The 19,860-nt window shown below is 42.0% G+C and overlaps 1 protein-coding gene across 5 annotated transcripts in view; it reads left to right on the top strand.

Annotated features, from left to right (window-relative positions):
• Positions 1 to 17,825: 17,825 nt before the first annotated feature.
• The window catches only part of RPS6KC1 (ribosomal protein S6 kinase C1), a 200,562-nt gene continuing 198,527 nt past the window's right edge, over positions 17,826 to 19,860 (top strand). For all 5 annotated transcript variants that reach the window (XR_003569901.1, XR_003569902.1, XM_027871046.1 and 2 more), the window contains exon 1: positions 17,826 to 17,941. Coding sequence is in view for 3 of the 5 variants with exons in the window: in XM_027871046.1 (XP_027726847.1) it covers positions 17,837 to 17,941 (105 nt within the window). In the remaining 2 variants the exon portion in view is untranslated. The remainder of the gene's footprint in view (positions 17,942 to 19,860) is intronic.

Genomic DNA, 19,860 nt, shown 5'->3' with positions numbered 1-19,860 from the left:
GTTGTAGCATAGTGGTTCTCAAATGTTTTGGTCTTAGGGTCCATTTACACTCTTAAAAATTATTGAGGACCCCAAAGAGCTCTTCTTTGTATATCTATTGATATTTACCATATTAAAAATTAAAGTATCTTAGTATTATTATGAAAATTATTTTGACATCAAGTACCTCCTAAATGGGTCTTAGGTACCCACAGGGATCCCTGGACCACACTTTGGGAATCACTGTTATGGAGGAAAACAGCACTTGATTTGAAGTCAGAGGAACTGGTTTCAAATTCTGGCCCTGCCGTTTAGTATTGACTATTTAGTATCTGACCTCAGATAAGGTACTTCATGTCTCTGGCCTTTGATTTCTTTAAAATGAAATAAAAGTTCCTTTTCACTTGGAATGATTTAATCTGCCAACATCCAATAAAGTACAAAACAGTCAACTTTATTTGTGCGTAGTATAAAAAGATCTGTTTTTCATGCATTGATCATTTTAGTCACATCCAGCATCTGTGACATAAAAATAATAGTATCTTAGTATTTGAAAGAACTTTGAGTTAAATGACTAGAAGGTAGCTAATCTAATCCTTCTCTGAGGGCATAAACCTCCTCTAAAATTCCCTAACAGTAGATTGTTCTAAAACAGAGCTCACTATCTCAAAAAGCAACACTTACATTTGAATTTGTTTTTTGATATATTTTGTTTTTGTATCACCCTCATTGCTGAATCTATCTTTCCTCTCTCCCCTCTCCAATGAGCCAACCCTTGCAACAAAGAATAAAAAAAAGGAAGAAGGAAAGGGGGTCAGCAAACACTAACCAGTCCATCAAGTGAGCCAACAGCATATACAACATTGCATACCGATAGTTCCCCATCTCTGCAAAGAAAGGAGCTGCATTTTAAAATCTTTTCTCTGGAGACAAATTTGATTATTGTAGTTAGGCAGCATTCAAAGGAATTTTTGTTGTTGTTATTGATTTTTCCCTTTACATTCCTGTAGTCATTATGTATGTTTCTAATTCCGCTTTGCATCATTTCATATGTCTTTCCATGTTTTTGTGCCTTTTTCATATTCTTCGTGTGAATGAATAAATGAGTGTGAAATAAGGGTCTGGCACAACAAGTGCAGACCCCATCACCTTGCTGAGATTTCGTCTCTAGGTGGAGGCTGCTATGGTTCTTCGAGAATTGAGATGACTAGAGCACACATGGACATTTTGTAATGGGTTCTAGTTGGCTTCTTCAAATAAGCCTGAGTCCGGGATCTACTAGGGATCTCTCTGCTGTGTTTGCATTTGGGAGACGGAGGTAACTCCTTGGCTTACTGCCAGTGGGACCACTAGGAAGGGGAGAAGGGCCTTAGGGCCTCCTTTTCCCCATTCCCCCAAGCCATATGACTCCCAAGAAACAAGTCTGGGTCCTTGGCTTTTTTGTTCTGCTGTTTCTCTTCTAGGTACAGAAGTGAAATTTCTGACCTTGGGAGTTTCAGAGTCTAGAACCATAACCACAGGAATCTGGGATTCTAGGAGTCCCGGCCTGGTGTTGTAGCAGGGCCAGCAGGAAGACTTCGAGAAGCATCATCCAGAGTGACCTTCAGGATTTTATCCCAGCAGAAGCTGGTAGTGTTGAGAACAAAAGGCTTATCCAGGGCTGTGTTGGAACCAGCTTGAGAGAGTCAATTGTTAAATTTTCCGTCAGAGTGTTTACACCATGGAAATCAGCAAACCTATAAATCAGGGTATTATTTATTGTTTTGTTGCTTGTCTAGACTTAAAAAGTGACAGAGGGGCAGCTAGGTGGTGCACTGGATAGAGCTCTGGCCTTGGAGTCAGGAGGACCTGAGTTCAAATCTGGCCTTAGACACTTCTCACTTACTAGCTGTGTGACCCTGGGCAAGTCACTTAACCCCATTGCCTCACCAAAAAAGCCAAAAAAAAAAAAGTGACAGAGAAAAATGTTAATTATGCCAATTAAGCCTAAAAGTGTGTCTGGTAGTGTACTTCTGTCCTGGACCCCCAAGCCAGTTGTTAAACATTCACTGGCAGGCTGCTTATGATCTCAGCCACTTTAATACAGATGACCCTGATATATGATGGACTGTGCCAGAAGTGCCATCATCTGTGTTATGGCCCTGATGTTCCTGGTTTTGCTCTGCCTCATTGGCACACCAGGTTAACATTACCACTTTTCAATAGCAAGCCGTCTATGAATTGCAAAGATGTGGCATCAGCCACCATACAGACCAGATCATTGAGATCTGAGACTTGAACTTTTTGAGGAGGGAGGAGGGGAGAAAAATCCTAGGATTTCTGACTTTTTTCCTCTTTCACATTTTTTCCCTTTTTTATTTTCACTGACTCTTAGGAGGAGAGGGAGGTAGTTTTGTTTTTTCTTTTCTTGTCCTCTTAGTATTGCCTATACCAGGAGGATTGTCCAGTAAAAACTCTGAAAGCATTTAAATAGTAGATGGTCCTCTAGAAAAGTGGTGTCAAACTCAGATAGAAACAGGGGCCCTTAAACCACACATAAAAACTCTTCTGGGAACCACATTGACTTAGAAAACCATATATTGCATTTTCTATGTTCTATTGTGTTTTTATTTACTTTGTTGAATATTTCCCAATTACATTTTCATCTGGTTTGGAACACTCAGAGCGCTAGAGGGGTGTATTTGATACCTCTCCTTTGCTCTAGATGATCCTTAGGACCTAGCCACCATGGGGGTGGCATGTTATAGGACCTCTGCTATTTCTTTGAGAAGGCGTTTAGTTTTCTCTAAAAGACAACAGGTTGTCCCTGAAACTTGTTTGGCCTCTGCTTCCCTTAATGCAGCTTCCTGGTTACCTAAAGGCATAAGAAGTCCCACTCATGTGCAGTCCAACCCCCTCTGATTTAGTAGATTTCTGAAGATCACTCAAATCACTGTACCCGGCTCTGCTAACCAGATGACTTTCCATATGGAGACAAGGGAGCTATGTTCAGAGAAGCTAAGGATCACTGTATTCTTGCTGCATGTCCTTGCTATATTAGGGTAAAGTAAATTATTTTTGTTAACTGTTTAATGACTTAGGAGTGTCTCATTTTAACCCGGTATCAAACCTAAACTAACAGTATACTGCCTGCCCCTAACAAGGTCCCTTCCAATTGTTATATGAATACCTGGGGAAGCTTTTTTTTTTTTTAGATGGGGGAGTATACAGCTATTTTCAAACTAAGAATCTTGACTCAAGGAAACCATTTGACAGGACTTTACTATTATGACAGGCTACTAGCCTTTGCTATTAGAGGCTACTGTATGCAGGGCACTATAGGTACACTAGGCCTTGGAGGAGATAGTACAAGGGAAGTCACAAATAGGAAGCCTGTGTTTACAACCTAGTTAAGGAAACAGAAACAACAAGAAAAATAATACTGAATACAAAGAAGTACACAATAATATGGTGAAAACTTAATACATAGAGGGTGCTGGCCAGAAATGTCAGGCAGATATGAAGACAAGAGCATGTCGGCAAGGGTGGGTAGTTATAAATATAATTCCAAAGAGCTCAGAGCTGAGCAAATGCCAAATCTTCTAATTTTGTACCATTAGTATAAAATTGATTTTTTCCCATTCTCAGTTTATTAGCAAAAACCAGAAATGGGCAGAAATGACCCATATAGCTTTTCATGTTAGCAATAATTTCAGTTAACACAATAAATACTAGCAAATGAAAATTATTTCTGTTCTTTCTACTAAAATAGAATTTGAAAATAATAGATTATGCTGTCTATATGAAACCTACTTATATTAGATCCAAGCTGAGGCCTCTCTCAGATTCCATACGTTCATGCTACCCTCTTTAGTTTCTGTACATCACACTCTACTTCCAAATTCTGGAATCAGTGCCCTCAGAACCAAACAAGTCTCTGAACAAAAATATCTGAAGTTGTCATGGTGACATTAGTTTTTTTCCTCGAGGAACCTTTTTGACTGCTGCAGTAATTTTCCAGCCACAAACTCTTATTTTTCATGTAGTTGAATCTGTTTTTGTAAAAATAGCTTGTTTCTGTAGTACTTTAAGCATTATAAAGACTTTTCCTCACAACAATCCTGTTTAGTAGAATTGAATGTGTTATTACCCCATTTTACAGATGAGGAAACTGAGGCTTAGTGAGGCTAAGAGACTTGTCCAAGGTCATACAGTTAGTATGTGTTAGAGCTGGGATCTGAACCCAGGTTTCTTGACTTCAGATCTAGTGCTCTTTTTATTTAATGAAGCCTGGTATTAGAGTTTGGTCTGATGGAATACACAGGAATTATGTATATTGTTGTCATAACTAAATATATTTCATTAGAAGGAAGAAATTATATTTATGCTTAATAAAATTATATTTCCCTGAAAGTAGAAAAAATGCTAGATAAGAAGATCCAGATTCCTTTCTACCTGTATGATTCAGAGCAAATCATAGTGTCTCTGGTTCTGTTTCCTCATGTATTAAATTTAACAGTTGAAATAGGTCGGAGATTATTAACATTTTTTTGTGCAATGGGCCCCTTTGGCAACCTGGTAAAGCCTGTGGATCCCTCAGGTTAACATTTTTCAATGCATATAATAAAATACATAGCATTATAAAGGAAAAATTCTGTTGACGTAAATACATAATTTTTTCCATCTAAGTTCATGGACCCCCTGAAATCCATCTATAGAATCTTAGATTAAGAACCCCTGAAATAGGTGATCTCAAAGGTTTACCTCTAGCTCTAAATTCTATGAAACCTATTAATTAGTCTTCAGTGGGAATCAGGTACACCCAGACACTGTCCTAATAGTCATTCTTCTATTCAGAAAATGAAAGGCTTTCCCATCCTTACTGTGATGGTTTAAGGAATCATTTGTCAAAATCAATTGAGATAGAATGATGTACAGCTGAAGGGGAGTTACAGAAAAAATAGGAAACAGAATCCCTGGCCTCAGAATGCTTACAATCCAACGAGGGAGGTAGCCCCCCCCCCCTTTCCTCAGCTGGTCCCACACAAAGTTGAGAGAGCATGTAGAGTAATGAAGGGATCCCAAAGTGCGTGAGATTTAGGCTTTGGAGTCAGAAGTTCAAGTTAAATTCTTGCTTCTGTCTGTGTGATCTCATATAAGCTACTTAACCTCTGTGGGCATGTTTCCTGGTCAGTAAAATGAAAAGGTTGGAGAAAATGTTTTTAAATTCTCTTCTAGCTCTAAGTCTGATCCTATGAGTAAGATTCATTAGAGAAATTTTTCTATTTTGGGAAATTTTTTTTTAAAGATTCATTAATTAATTTATTTTTAGTTTTCAACATTCACTTCCACAAGATTTTGAGTTCCAAATTTTCTCCCCATCTCGTCCCTCCCCCAACCCAAAGACAGCATGTATTCTGAATAACCTTTCCCCTAATCTACCCTCCCTTCTATCTCCCCACCTTCTCTTATCCCCTTCCTCTATTTTCCTGTAGGGCAGGATAGATTTCTATACCCCATTGCCTGTATATCTTATTTTGGGAAGTGTTTTGAAGAAAAGGACTTGGCCTGACAAGACATCATGTTGCCTACATATGAACATAATCCAAACAGATGTCTCTGAGAGAAAGGACATTGCTCTGTGTCTGAGGTTGGCCTGATTCTTGTTCAATTACGGTCTGGTCCTCTTGGATAGGCTATTATTATAAGCAGTCACTTTTAGAGTTTAGAGCCAGCTTTGGGTCATTCACTTTTCCAAGGATTCTTGGAGGATACTGCCACACATTTTTTTTTATAACCCAACCTCTGACTTTGTCAGTGTAGGGAGCCAGCTCTTGATGAAGAATCCCCTCGATCAATGCAGATCTTCACCTTCCCTGCAACTTCTAATCTTAAGGAGTTGCTTGGGATACTAAGAGATTAAGTGATATGTCCAGGGTCATACAGCTCTGAAGTTACTTTACTTTTATGGGATCTAGGTATGTCTGTGTCTAGACAGACCCAGAATGTTTTAGGTTATACACAAGACCCTGAATCATTCCAGGTCTGCCTAGAAACAGACTGAATCTGTCTGGGATGCTTACTAGGTACTAGGGTTATGTTTAATACAGTATTTTATAGCTTGAACTCTGTGTGTTAGCATAAGTCTCTTTCAATTTCTGTCAGCATTTAGGCCAGAAACTTCAAAAACAATGTAAATGAGGTGCAAAGGAGGTTCTTTAATCAAAGTTGATAAAGTTATTAGAGCAATTAGTCTTTGACTGACTAAGAGATCTGCCCTTATGGCCCTTGAAGAGCAATTTTCCAGCTTTGGAGTCAGTTGATCTTTGGAATTGAGAGAGGAGCTAGCCATGGAAGAACCTAGCTCTTGAGAAGGAATTACTCTGCCTTTTTCTTTTGTATCTTGGTGGGAATGGGGAAAAGGTGTAGCAGAAGAGAAGAGAATAAAAAAATTCTCTCTCCTTTCCCTCACTTCTCCAGAGAGAAGCGGGCACAATGCACTTTATTAGCACGTGGGCGCTGGGTTCAGTGGTAGAATCAACTTTAAAAAAGTAAGATCCATACTCCACCCACCATGGCTATGATTGGTCTAATTCATCTGAGTTACACTCTTCCTGGACAGCCCATCTCATGATTGTCTATGTTCTGTTAACTCCACCCACTTCATGGGTCTGTTGTTCAAAAATGGCAGCTATCTCCACCCTCGAGGTATGTCAGTTAATACTTAATAAACTTATTAAGCAAATGCAGTAGAGCAAAGCCTTTGTCCTGTTGAGGCCTGGTCCTTGAACCCAACTGGTTGCAACCAGTTTAGCCTCCAGGGCTCTTTCTTAAGGAACTAGATATTCACAGAATGTTTGGTACACTTTCTGATTGGTTGAGGGAATGTCCACAAGATCTTGGAATTTCTTATCCTGCTGTAGAAGCCTAACCCCCTAAAATCTTTCTTACATGGGGGTTACTGAAATTTACATATTGAATGAGAAATGGAGGGGGTGATATTGATGAGGTCTAGAGGTCTTGGGGTGCTGGAACCCTGAGATCATGACACACGAGCCCTGCCTGAAAGAATTCAACCCAAATCTTCTTTCAGCCAGAGAAAAAGTTGATTAGAGATAAACCATACAGGCCAGACTTTTAAGGAATCTGAACATTAGTGACACCCACAAAGAGGAACAGGCATGAGAAAGTCTCAGCATTTAAATGAGGGCCAGGGTGGATCTTAAATATACTCAAGTAATTTTGGGTGACCAGAGGAGGGGCTGGGAAGAGGATCTGGGTGATTTAGGGAGAATTCCAATTGGAATGTCTGAGAGATTGAATAAACAATGGAGATAGATAGATTGAATAGATAATGAAGGGAACTAGAAGGAAAAGAATCAAAGATGGGACTAGGGCTTTCAAAGGGAGATAAGGAGAGTCATAAGGAAAAGCCATTGAGTGGAATACAGCCTCAGGTAGCTGTTTGAGACCAGAGTGAGGTCAAAAAAAGTTTAAGGATTTTCTGGAGCCCTTAGACAAATGAGAGACAAATTGTTTTCTGGGCAAGGGGCAAAGATCTTGGCTTGGGCCCATACCCCATCATTATGATTGGACCTGTGTTTTAGGAAGACCATTTTGTCAGCTGAGTGGAGGATGGATTGGAATATCTCTGCCTCTTGAAATCCCTGGTTTCCTTAGAGACTCAACCCAAGCTCTACTTTCTACAAGAGTTAGTTATTTCCAGTTCCCCTTAGCTGCTATAGCCTTTCCATTCAAGATGTATGCTTTGTATGTGTGTACTCTAATAGAATATAAGTTCTTTTAGGGCAGGGACTTTCATTTTCATCTTTGTATTATTAAATCCTATAAAGCAGGAGTTTATCTTAACCTAGGGTCTATAAATAGATTTCAGAGGGTCTGTGAACTTGAATGGAAACAAATTTACTCCTTTATTTTCACTAACTTCTTTTTTCCTTTCTTTTTTCTTTTTTTTTTTTTTTAGGCAATTGGGGTTAAGTGGCTTGCCCAGGGTCACAGAGCTAGCTAGTAAGTGTCTGAGGCCAGATTTAAACTCAGGTCCTCCTGACTCCAGGTCCCATGCTCTATCTGATGTGATTTAGGGGTTCACGGTGCTGGGACCCCAATATCATAACACAAAGGTCCTGCCAGAAAGTGATGGGGTTGGAATCTGGGCCCCAGAAAGGAAAAACTCTGGCCCTAGACCATTTCCCACCTTTGGTAATTCTATTACCTCATGGACTCTGTACTTTCCCACATGGCCAAATCTCTGGCGGCTATAGTCCCATCAACTGGTCTTTCATTGTGGCTACACCCAATCTCCCCTCCATTGTCTTGCCTCCCTATGGCCCCAGGCCATTTCCCACCCTTGGTCCCACCTAGGCTCCATTTCCCACCCTTGGGAATTCTATTACCTCATGGACTACTGGGCCACTTTCCCAGGGTCTTTCTGTATATAAGGTCCATCTTGTCTCCCTTAAGATGCTCTGATTCTTAGAATCTAGCCAATAGCCCATAGATGCTCAGATTCCTTAAGAGTCTAGTTAATATGGTGAATCTTCAATAAACCTTGTTTTTGGCTGCAAGAAGGCTTGGGTCAAATTCTTTTGGGCAGGACCCGGGTATCGTGATTTTGGGGTCCCAGGACCCCTAACCTCTAGACCACATCAAAAGAATTCAACCCAAGCCTTCTTTCAGCCAAAGACAAGGTTTATTAGAACATCCATCATATTGGGCAGACTCTTAAGGAGTCTGAACATTAGTAAGCTGTGGTTAGATTATAAGAATTTAAGCAGTGGCTAGATTTTAAGAATTTAAGCATCTTAATGGAAACAAGATGGACCTTATATACAGAAAGCCTATGGGAGGGATCTAGGAGTCCCCCAGGAGTTTGGGGTGATGGGAGGAGGGGTCTAAGGAGATCTGGGTGGGAGTGGCCAGTAAGCTGGGGTGAACAGAACTCCTGGGACCTGGACAATGGAGCCTAGCTAGGATTAAGTGTGGGAAATGGTCAGGGGCCATAGGGAGGTAAAACAATGGAGGGGAGATTGGGTATAGCCACAGTGAAAGGCCAGTTGATAGGATTATAGCCTCAGGGGACTGCCAGAGATTTGGCCATGTGGGAAAGTCCAGGGTTTTTCCTTTCTGAGGTCCAGATTCCAACCCCATCATTCCCCCCTCAAACAAATAGGAACCCAAATTCTTTTGGGGTAAGGGGCGAACATCTCGGCTTCTGAATCTGCTTCCTGCTGGCAAGGGGTGTAGAGCTGTCCCTGTCTCGAGGGGGTCCCAAAGAGCAGGTTGACTGGAACTGAGCACAAGCTGCATCCAGGGAACAATGTAGGGACATTGGCTGGTACTTGCTGTTTGCTACCAACTGTAGGTAAATGGCCCATAGTCTGGAAGACATAAAACTGACAGAAAAAACTGCAGGGCCTAGATACTAGATTTAGGGCCCAACTTTGAGAGGATAAAACATCCTTAGCTCTATTTGGATTCAGATAATTCAGTTTTCCAACCATGCAGCATCAAATCCACCTCATAGCCAAACTCAGGAATAGCCAGGTGGGTAACATTCCCTTTCAAAGGAACATAATGGGGAGACTGAGCCAGGAGGATCCCATCTTAGGGTGAGGCTAAAATTGTCCTCTCAGCTTTTCCCAATGCTGACTTCCCACCAGTATCACCTTCTCTGAATAGCTTGTGGCATTTCTCTTAGATGGTGGATTATTGATTATCGATGGATTATGACCCATCAGACAACTCAAAATAAAATCCTATGAGCTTTTACCTCAAACAGCAAATTTTACTAATCACAGCTTAGGAAAAACTTTTCCAGGATTTACATCTCAAACTTAAATTTATCCTAGTGTAAAAAGCCAATCATTAGAGATTTCTATACACTTGCAAATTCTCAGCAAGCCATACATAACCCAAACAAGCTTTTTGGCTAGTTTACACATTAAAACAACAACTAACAATAGTTAAATTATATGAAAAGTTGCTTAACATAACTGATACAGAAAGTTCACCAATTTGAAACTTGAAACAAACCCATTACCAATCAGGTGACTTCAGTTTTGTTAAATGCACTTCCAAATTACTTTACACAGAGAATCAACATCTCATAGTTAAGTTAAAACTACAAATTTAAAAGAGCATGCTTATCCAAGTTCAGAGGCCAGCTTCTTTACCTTGAGCAAGATGTGCTGAAACTGGGTGATGCTTCCAGGCAAAGGTTGTTCCATAGCCCAAGGCCATTGTCTGGGGGGCCCATGCTATAGCTGCTGCTGCTCCCCACGCCTTCCTTTCCCAGGTGGGGGAGGATGAAATCAAAGGTAAGGGGTAAAGGGTGAAACTCTCTTCTCCTATGAGAGGGGTTAACAGATACCCTTTTGACTCAAGGGAAGAGAGTGACCAGGTGGCACAGCTGTTTCAAAACTCCTTCAATCAATCACAAAACCTCCAGAATATGCCAAGATATTTTCAGGTGTTCTAACTTTCCCCTGTAACCTCCATGAAGGAGAATTCAGGGGCGTAGAGGGAAGGGAGTAAGTAAGCCTCAGGGAACCAAAAAGCAACTGCAGTTTTTCCCAATTCCCTAGCGCCTAGGGAATTAACAGATACTCTTCTGGATAGGGTGTCTATCCTTGTCCTCTGTGCTGTGGAAGGTGTACCCAGGTCCTTGGCCTTGAACTGGCCGAGTGGACCAAGAACCTGAGAGCATCAGGCCAAGTTCAAGACAGCCTTGTAACTGTCTGCCCGGAAAGCACCTCCAAGACTTGGTGCTTGGAGAGCAACCCTAACTGCAGAGCAGGAAAGGAGGGGAGAGGAGGCTTACATACCTTCCAGTCTTGGCTAGAGAAGAACTTGGGGTTAGGCAGTTTCCCCATATGGGCCACCAAAATGATGCGGTTTAGGGGTTCAGGGGTGCTGGAACCCCAAAATCACAACATGCAGGTCCTGCCAGAAAGAATTCAGCCCAAGCCTTTTTGCAGCCAAAAACAAAGTTTATTGAAGATTTGCCATATTAGCTAGACTCTTAAGGAGTCTGAGCATCTATGGGCTATTGGCTAGATTCTAAGAATCAGAGCATCTTAATGGAGACAAGATAGACCTTATATACAGAAAGACTGTGGGAGGGATCTAGGAGTGGCCAAGTAGTTTGGGGTGACTGGAGGAGGGGTCTAAGGGGGAGTGGCCAGTAAACTGGGGTGAACAGAACTCCTGGGACCTGGACAATGGAGCCTAGCTAGGATTAAATGTGAGAAATGGCCAGGGGCCATAGGGAGGTAAAACAATGGAGGGGAGATTGGGTGTAGCCACAATGAAAGGCCAGTTGATGGGATTATAGCCTCAGGGGACCGCCAGAGATTTGACCATGATTTTTCCTTTCTGGGGTCCAGATCCCAACCCCATCAGTCCCATAGACTTCATCAGATTGCCAGAGGGGCAGCTAGGTGGTACAGTGGATAGAGCACTGGCCCTGGAGTCAGGAGGACTTGAATTCAAATCTGGTCCCAGACCAGACAATTGACACCTATTAGCTGTGTGACCCTGGGCAAGTCACTTAATCCCATTGCCTAGTCAAAAAAAAAGAGAGAGAGAGAGATTGCCAAAGGAGTCCATAACACAAGGAAAGTTAAGGCAAGTAGAGAGCATAGTGTCTAGAGAGCTGCCCTCACTGGGTTCCAGTTGCACCTCATATATATACTGACTGTAATCTTGGGCAAATCACTTAAGAAGGGAGTGCCTCCTAGGCAATACTCCTTAGACTAGAAATACAGATGAAGGGGTTGATCTGCCTTGTGGGAGGGACTCTTTATGCTGATGAAATTACAGGTCAGGTTAAAATAAAATCTTAGTGAAGAGGTCTAGAGGTTTGGGGTGCTGGGAGCCCCCAAGATCATGACTTGGGCCCTGCCTGAATGAATTCAGCCCAAATCTTCCAGCCAGAGAAAAAGTTTATTAGAGATAAATCATATAGGCCAGACTCTTAAGGAATCTGAACATTAGTAACGCCCATAGGGACAAGGGGGCATGAGAGAGTCTCAGCCTTTCGGGCATGAGAAAGTCTCAGCATTTGAATGGGGGCCAGGGTGGATCTTATATATACTAAAGTAACTTTGGGTGGCCAGAGGAGGGGGATGGGAAAAGGGTCTAGATGAGAATTCTGATTGAAAGGTCTGAGAGATAGAATACACAATGGGAATAGATAACGAGAGGGACTGGAAGGAAGAAGTTTGAAAGGCATCTGCATAAGATCAAAAGGTGGGGCTAGGGCTTTCAAAGGGAAATATGGGGAGTTGATAAGGAATCTGAAAGTTTAGGGGTTTTCTGGGACCCATAGACAAACAGGAGTCAGATTCTTTTTAGGGCTGGGGGTGAAGGCTCATCTGAATAAGATCAAAAGGTAGGGCCAGGGCTTTCAAAGGGAGATAAGGAGCTGGGGCCTGTAGAGCCAGATTCCCTTTGGGGCAAGGGGAGAAGATCTAGGCTTGGGCCCACACCCCATCATTAGCATCTGGCAGTGCTCCATACATAATTGTTGTTCAATCATGTCCAACTCTTCATGACCCCATTTGAGGTTTTCTTATCATAGCTCATTTTTCAAATGAGGAAAATGAGGCAAACAGGCTTAAGTGACTTGCCCAGGGTCATACAGCTAGTATCTGAGGCTGGATTTGAACTCAGGAAAAGGAGTCTTCCTTACTCCAGGCCTAACACTCTATCCAATGTTCTACCTACCCACTCCCTGTACAAAGTAGGCACTCAGTAAGTGTTCAGTTGAATTGAATGCTCTGCCCAAATTTCTACCTATTCTATCTCATTTCTCTTCCCCCTACCAAAGTAGAATAAGGAAATAGTATTCCTACTATTTCAAATAATCAAAATAAATAAAACAAAAACAGAGGCCAACTCCTAATTTAAAACAATACAATTCTTTCCTTATACTGGTATATAAGGACACTACATTAAGAGATCTGGGCATTTCCATCCATCTTCTGAAGTTGAATTCTTTTATATATCTTCTCTAATTAGAATATGAACTTGAGAGAATGAGCTGTATCATTTCTTTGTAATTGTATCTGTAGCACTTAGCACACTTCTTGGCATACAGTAAATACTTAACAAATACTTTTTCTTCCTTCTTTCTTTCTTTCCTTTTTTCATAAATTTGGTCCACCCTCCCAGCACCATTAAGAAGAGTGGGCATATACATAGGGTATACTAATAGAAAAGGAATACATGGGGCCATGAAAACTCACACCTCTAGAACTATAGGAGCCTGATGCTCTTTCTCTTCTCACAGTGTCCCCATGCAGCTTACCCTGGGTATAGTATATAATTTGTAATGTAGTTGTTTGCATTGTTTCCGCTATCAGACTGTGAGCTCCTTGGAACAGGAACTTTTTTTTTTGCCTTCCTTTGTAGCTTTGGCCCTTAGCATTCTGCCTGACATATAATAAGTGCTTAAAAAATGTTAGTTGACTGACTGATTACATGGAGTCCCTCAGACCTCAAGGTCCTTGTTACTTCAGGAGACTTGATAAATCTTGGGAAAACAGCACCAGGCCCCTTTAATTGACGAGTCTCTTACCCCTCAGAATCATTTTGTTAACCCCTCCCTAGAAAGGCTTGAAATCACTGAGAGATGTCCTACTTTCTAATAACATGGGGGAAGTGAAACTAACCATGGTGATTCTGAATTTACCTGGAAGAAAGGAGATTCTTTAGCCAACTTAGTGGCAATCTTTAGTCCCTGGATGAAAGGGAGGGGCACCTCTTCAATAGATGATATTATTTCCTTGATGGACTTCCAGGAAGGGGAAGGTTTGGATGGTCAGGCCAGGAAGCACCAAGTGGGTGTCATCATGGGGAAAGCCTCTGCATCAACTCAGGCTAGATTGTGTGCAAGAGATTTATGACCTCTCAGCTACTCTACTGTAGATGACCATGACCCATTGTAAAGAATCAGTAACTAATGGAAGTGTCATCATATGTGTTATGGCCCTGATATTCCTCATGCTATGCCTGCTTATTGTTGCCATCTTACCTTAGGAGACTCTTTGTGAGCTTAGAGATTTGGTATCACCCACCACATTACTGAGAGCTGGGTTTTGGTTCTACCAAAGGGAAGAGGTAAAGCCTAGGTCTTTATTCTCCTCCCCATTTTTGGTCACTTCTTCAGGGGGCTGTTAAACTTGTCTGTTTTGTTTTTGCTCTTTTTTTAACTTAGTGTTTTTTTTCTTTTTCCAGTATTACATATATTAGGATCCTTGAATCTGAAGGATTAGGATTGCCATTTAAAAACTTTACAACTATTTAAATGGTAGATAATTTTCTATGTGATCCTCAGGATCTTGCCATCAAGGGGTGAGATGTAATAGGATCATTTTCTGCTGGGGTTTTATTTGATTTTCCTATGGTTTTTTCCTAAAGAAATAAGGAAGCTGTCTTTAAGGCTTAATTGGCCCAGGGGGCTAAGGCCTAAACTGCAACTCCACTGAAAATAATGGTGTTTTCTGGTCCTATTGTCATAACTTATTGGTCTCTTAAGGGCATAAAAAAATCCACTCATGTGAAGTAGAGGACACTTTGGATGTCTTGAGTATATTCTGTGCTGTGGCTAAATAAACCTCTTTTTGTTAACTCTTGAATGACCTGAAAGTTCATTTCAGTATCAAATCTGAATTATCAGAGAATTGGCCTGAGTTAGGTCCAGTCCATTATACCCTCACATCTTATAATCTTTAGCAATGTTCTGTTTTCCTTCATTTTTCTAGACAAAAGAGTTCTCATCTTTTTAGTTTGAAAAGATCAAAATTAATATTATTTTAAGTTTTTACTATATTGATTGTATAGCATAATTGATTTTATGCTGTATTGATTTTTATAATTCAGTTTGCATCTGCCTAAAGTCACATTTCTATGCCCTTTAGTTGAGCTCAGGAATTTAACTTTCTTTCTGAGTCAGTTTAAAGTTATAATTAAGGGGACAGCTAGGTGGTGCAGCAGATAGAGCACCAGCTCTGGATTCAGGAGAATCTGAGTTCAAATCTGGCCTTAGACATACAACACTTAATAGCTGTGTGACCCTGGGCAAGTCACTTAATCCCATTGCCTAGCCAAAAAAAAAAATTATAATTAAAAAAAAGTAGTTATCTCTCATACCTGCAGCTCCTGGGATACTTCCAGGATATGTTTGTTATCTTCAAGCCCCACAAGTTAACTTGATACCATTCTTAAAGGATATATCATCTGTCCTTGCCTGTCCTTGTACTATTAGGGGACTTTATCTCTTCCAAGGAGACAAGAAATCTGGTAGCTTTGATCCCTTAACAAAGATTATAAGATGTGGATGAATCTCATAAAACAAGTAACATTTCTTAATTGTTGGAGGGGAGTTTACTAGCCCTCTTTCCTTGATGTAACCAGTCATGTTGTCCCCACCTTCATGATGCTATCTACCTAGTAACCAATTGAATTGTCTTCCTCACCTACTCAACTCTATTCTTTACTCTCTTGTACGTCCCAAAACTATATAACAGCTAGGAAGATGTACCTTGGGGTCTTTAGTTATTGAGAGGCCATAGACCCAATTTCTTGGTTGCTGCTAGCCTACCTAATAAACTGATAATGCTCGGAATCTTGTCTCTGTTTACCTTAATTTTCAAACTTAACAAGTTTATCCTTATATAGTAGCCCTTCCAATGTCTTAATTATTCTAGTTGTCCTTCTTTGTAACTTCTCTGATAAAACATAAATGGCAGGGTTTGTTTCAGTTTTGTTTTTTTATCCCCAGTACCTAGCATAGTGCTTGTCATAAAACAGATGCTTAATAAATGCTCAATTAACTAACCAACTGAGTAGTGCCTTCAACTCTGTTATATATCAAATGAGGGGAAAGTAACTACAACTAAACAATCTCTAAGGTGTAGCCTAGTATCTGTATAAGGATAAGATACTGCTTTCTATTCAGTTTCCAAATCAAAATTATTTTTCATATGTACATGGAGTTAGGATTCTTAGCTCACTATGATTATCTTACAGAGACAGGTAATATCTAAGTTCTCTTTTGGCGATTCAGGCTGACAATAGGAGCAGGACATGAGTAAGAGAAACCAAAAACAATGGTAGTATCCTTTCCCAAAACAATATGGGCATTGTCATTTGGGATGTTTCATGGGAGACTGTGGTAATTCTTCTCTATGGCACTGTTTTTCAAAGATTAAGAATACATCATAAATAGCCCTACTTTGAACTTATAAAATTAATTTGTTCAATTTAACTATTCAATTTAATTAATTCAATTTAATTATTCAGTTAATTTTGAAGTAATTTAATTCCAGTGCCCTTCATCACATCTACTGCTAACAAATTCCATATTACTGTGCAGTTTATTTGCTGTAATAGTCTCTCCATGGTAATCCATCAAATGGTATAGACATCTGAACTCCTTATTTATGCTGTGTTTATTTACATATGTATTTGTTATCTTCATCATTAGAATATAATTAGCTCCTTACCAGCAGGAATTGTTTCATTTTTTGTGCTTGTATTTCCACTGTCTATTATAATGACTGCCTGTAGTAGGCACTAAAATGCTTATTGATTGACTGATAGCATAGTTAGGGGACAAGGCATAGCTTACATTTGTATAATGCTTTATGGTTCCCAAGCTGTTTCACAAACATATTTCATTTACTTTCTCCCAGGTAATAGTAATGATGATGATAATGGTGAAAAGGAGAGGTGTGGGACTGGGTAGGCAAGGGGATGTCAGGGTGGCTCTGAGCTCTCAATAATAAAGGATCAGGTGGTAAAATGGGAGTTATGAGTTGTCCCTTGGGGAACATGAGACAATGATAAAATCTAAGGCAGCCTTGGTTCCCTTAGCATGATGTGAGAGGTAAGGGAAGGAGGCATTCCATCATCTGTGATCTTCCAAGAAGGCAAGCCTGGGGAGTGTGCATGGGAGAATCCCACACTGACATGGGCAAAAGAGAGCATCTGGGATTTCTTGGGGTGGGGCAGGATTTGGCAATTCCAGGTTGGCAAGTGCCCAGGGGATATTTGGGCTTTCATGTTAACAAGAAGAGGAACCCCACAGCGACAAGGAGTACCTAGTTCTTCCCATAGTGACATGGGGTGGAGGGGATTTTCCATGGTAACAAAGGCAGAGGGAGTATCTGGCCTCCCATGGTGACAAAGGCAGGAAGGGTTTTGGGGCGCTCCTAGGGACAAGAGCAGATGGGGTGTCTGGGCTTTTAGACTTACAAGAGAGGGGGAAACTGTCACCATGGAGAGGCTCTCACAGTGACAAGGGGGAATTCTGTACAGTGACAAGGGTAGAGGAGGTGTTGGAGCTTTCACAGCGACGGGGGAGGGTCCCCACGGGTAGATTATTATTTTTTTCTTTTTTGTGAGGCAATCGGGGTTAAGTGACTTGCCCAGAGTCACACAGCTAATGTCAAGTGTCTGAGGTCGCATTTGAACTCAGGTCCTGCTGACTCCGAGGCTGGAGCTCTATCTACTGCGCCACCCAACTGCCCCCACGAGTAGATTCTTAATGCTGCCCAGGTGGGCCTCCAGTTCGGGTCGGAGTCACCGGCGCTAGCTACCAGCCGCCGCCACCACCACCAGCTCCCGCCTCCGTCGGAAGCCGGCCCGACCCCGGAAGTGGTTTCCCCGACCCGGAAGCGGAGTTGCCCAGAAGCCGCGCGGCCGAGGGATGCCCGGGCTCCACCTCCCGCGGCTCCTCTTCCTCGTCCGCGGTCTCCTCAGGGCTGTGCCGGGAGGGCGGGCAGGAAGCTGGGCAGAGATGCCCTGATGGTCCCGGGCGGGCGGCGGCGGCGGCAGCTGAGGCGGCGGGAGGATGACCTCCCCTCGGGAGCGGGCTGCGGAGCTGGCGCGTTTCTACACGGTCACCGAGCCCCAGCGGCATCCGAGGGGGTACACGGTGTATAAAGTGACCGCCCGGGTGAGTGAGGGCCCGGGCGCGGGCGCGGGCGTGCGGGGCCCATGGAGAACCGCCTGGCCGGCGGGGGCGGCGACCGTGATCCGCGAGGGCGGGAGACGGGCCGGGAGATGCCCGAGGGGTGGGGCTGGGGCTGCAGCCGACAGGTGCCTGGGGGGGTGGGACCCGATGGAACCCCCGTGGTGACACTTCGCCCCTCGCTTACCGCGCGTCTCCCGGCCCCCCAGCGTCCTGCGTGGGTCTTTGTGTGTGTGCCTTGTGCGTGTGTGAGCTCCGTGGAAGCAGGGACTGTCTTATTTTGTGTCGTTCCACCCCCCCCCCCCCCCCCCACGGTGCCCTGAATTGGGCCGGTGCGTGGTTGTGTTCGTTTGTTCAATGAATAAATGGGTTTTCTGGAGATTCAGCTGAGGCAGAATATGTAGAAGTGAGCCAGGGACGTGAGAGTGGGGACAAGTGACTGGGATGGGACGGGCAGTCCCAGCTTCAAGTAAGGGATCTGCATTCTCAGAGAGGGAACCTGGCGCGCTCCATGCCCCAGTGGAGAAGATTGTGGTGCTGTCCTTTCACTAGTGCAGGCGTGTTTAATTTGTTGCACTGGGGAATCTGATTCTAGATTAGACTCTAATTCAACAAATGCTTAGTAGCATCGCACTGTCCTAGGTTCTAGGGTGACACAAACTTTAGACAAGATGTTGCCTGTGCCCTTAAGATACCTACAGTCTGACTGATGAGACACAACCACAAATAACTCTTAATATGCAGTATTACATGGTAAGTACAATAGAATGTTGGTCTATGTGTTCTCCAAGAGGAATGTTGTATTTTCCTCTGTAGGACAGAAATGGTTCTCCTTACTCTAGTGGGCCCATCTTGGTAGTGTTTGAAATCTTTATATCTTAGTGAAGTTGATTTTTGTGACAGGTATGAGGGAATCAGGTAACCTCTTATGTAAAGTCAAGTCTAGAGGAAGATTCTCAGGATCTGATATTTATTGAATGTCTTTGCGCATAATAAAATTGTGCTAGGTATTCTGTGAAGGCAGTTATATATTTCGTTCTTCTCTAGAGATGGATAAAGTAGTAGTTTCTGGATCTTTTCAAGTTTGTGTGTGTATACATATACAATGCCGGCATACACACACATATTCATTCTCACCTGTGATGTATGTATACATATAAAAAAGTTAGGTAATCTAAGATAGTACATATACTGTTTAAGTGCCCATCTGAGGTTAAGGTGTTAGAGCAGAGATATACTAATTTAAGCAAATTAGTAATTATACTAAGTACTAACTATGCAAATTTAAAGGAGAGAAATCACTGATAGTTGGAGTGGTCAGGAAAGACTTGAAGGTCAAAAATCAAGCCCAGGTCCCACTGAATGTATGGATGATGGAATAGTATATGCATATATGGAGAATGGAAGAGTGGGTGCAGAGCAGAGAGATACAGGATGAGCAGAATGGAAAGAGTAAGTTTTGGGAGAACATAGTGAGTGAATCAGCCTGAATAGAAAAGAGGGTTTATGTTGAGTAATGATTTGCTAATACTTGGGACTTTGTCAAAAAGCATGAGGTGTGGAAGTATATTTATTCATTGTCTGGTGCTATTTCATGGTTGTGCAAGAAATTTTGTAAGATAAAGGGATCCTTAAATCACTACTAAAGAAACTTTAGTTTCTAGAATATTTAGAGATGTATAGTCAGATTTCTATATGTTGCTTCTGGTAACATTACCAATTAAACATTGTTTAATTACTTATAGTCTTTGTTTTCCCCACCAAAGTCTCATTGTGGTACGGAAGTGACCTTGGAGGAGGTCATGCTAGCAGTGGAAAAAGCTCTTGCAGGTCTTCCTAAGCTGTAAAGGCTTTGAGTATAAGTCTGGCCATATACTACATGGTCCAGGTACCAACCTAGCTAA

The sequence above is a fragment of the Vombatus ursinus genome, unplaced genomic scaffold (genome assembly GCF_900497805.2).
Source record: "Vombatus ursinus unplaced genomic scaffold, bare-nosed wombat genome assembly UNPS02014798.1, whole genome shotgun sequence".
NCBI classification, from domain to species: Eukaryota; Metazoa; Chordata; class Mammalia; order Diprotodontia; family Vombatidae; genus Vombatus; species Vombatus ursinus.
Note: the sequence above shows the minus strand (reverse complement) of the source record. Positions and strands in the feature narration are given on the sequence as shown.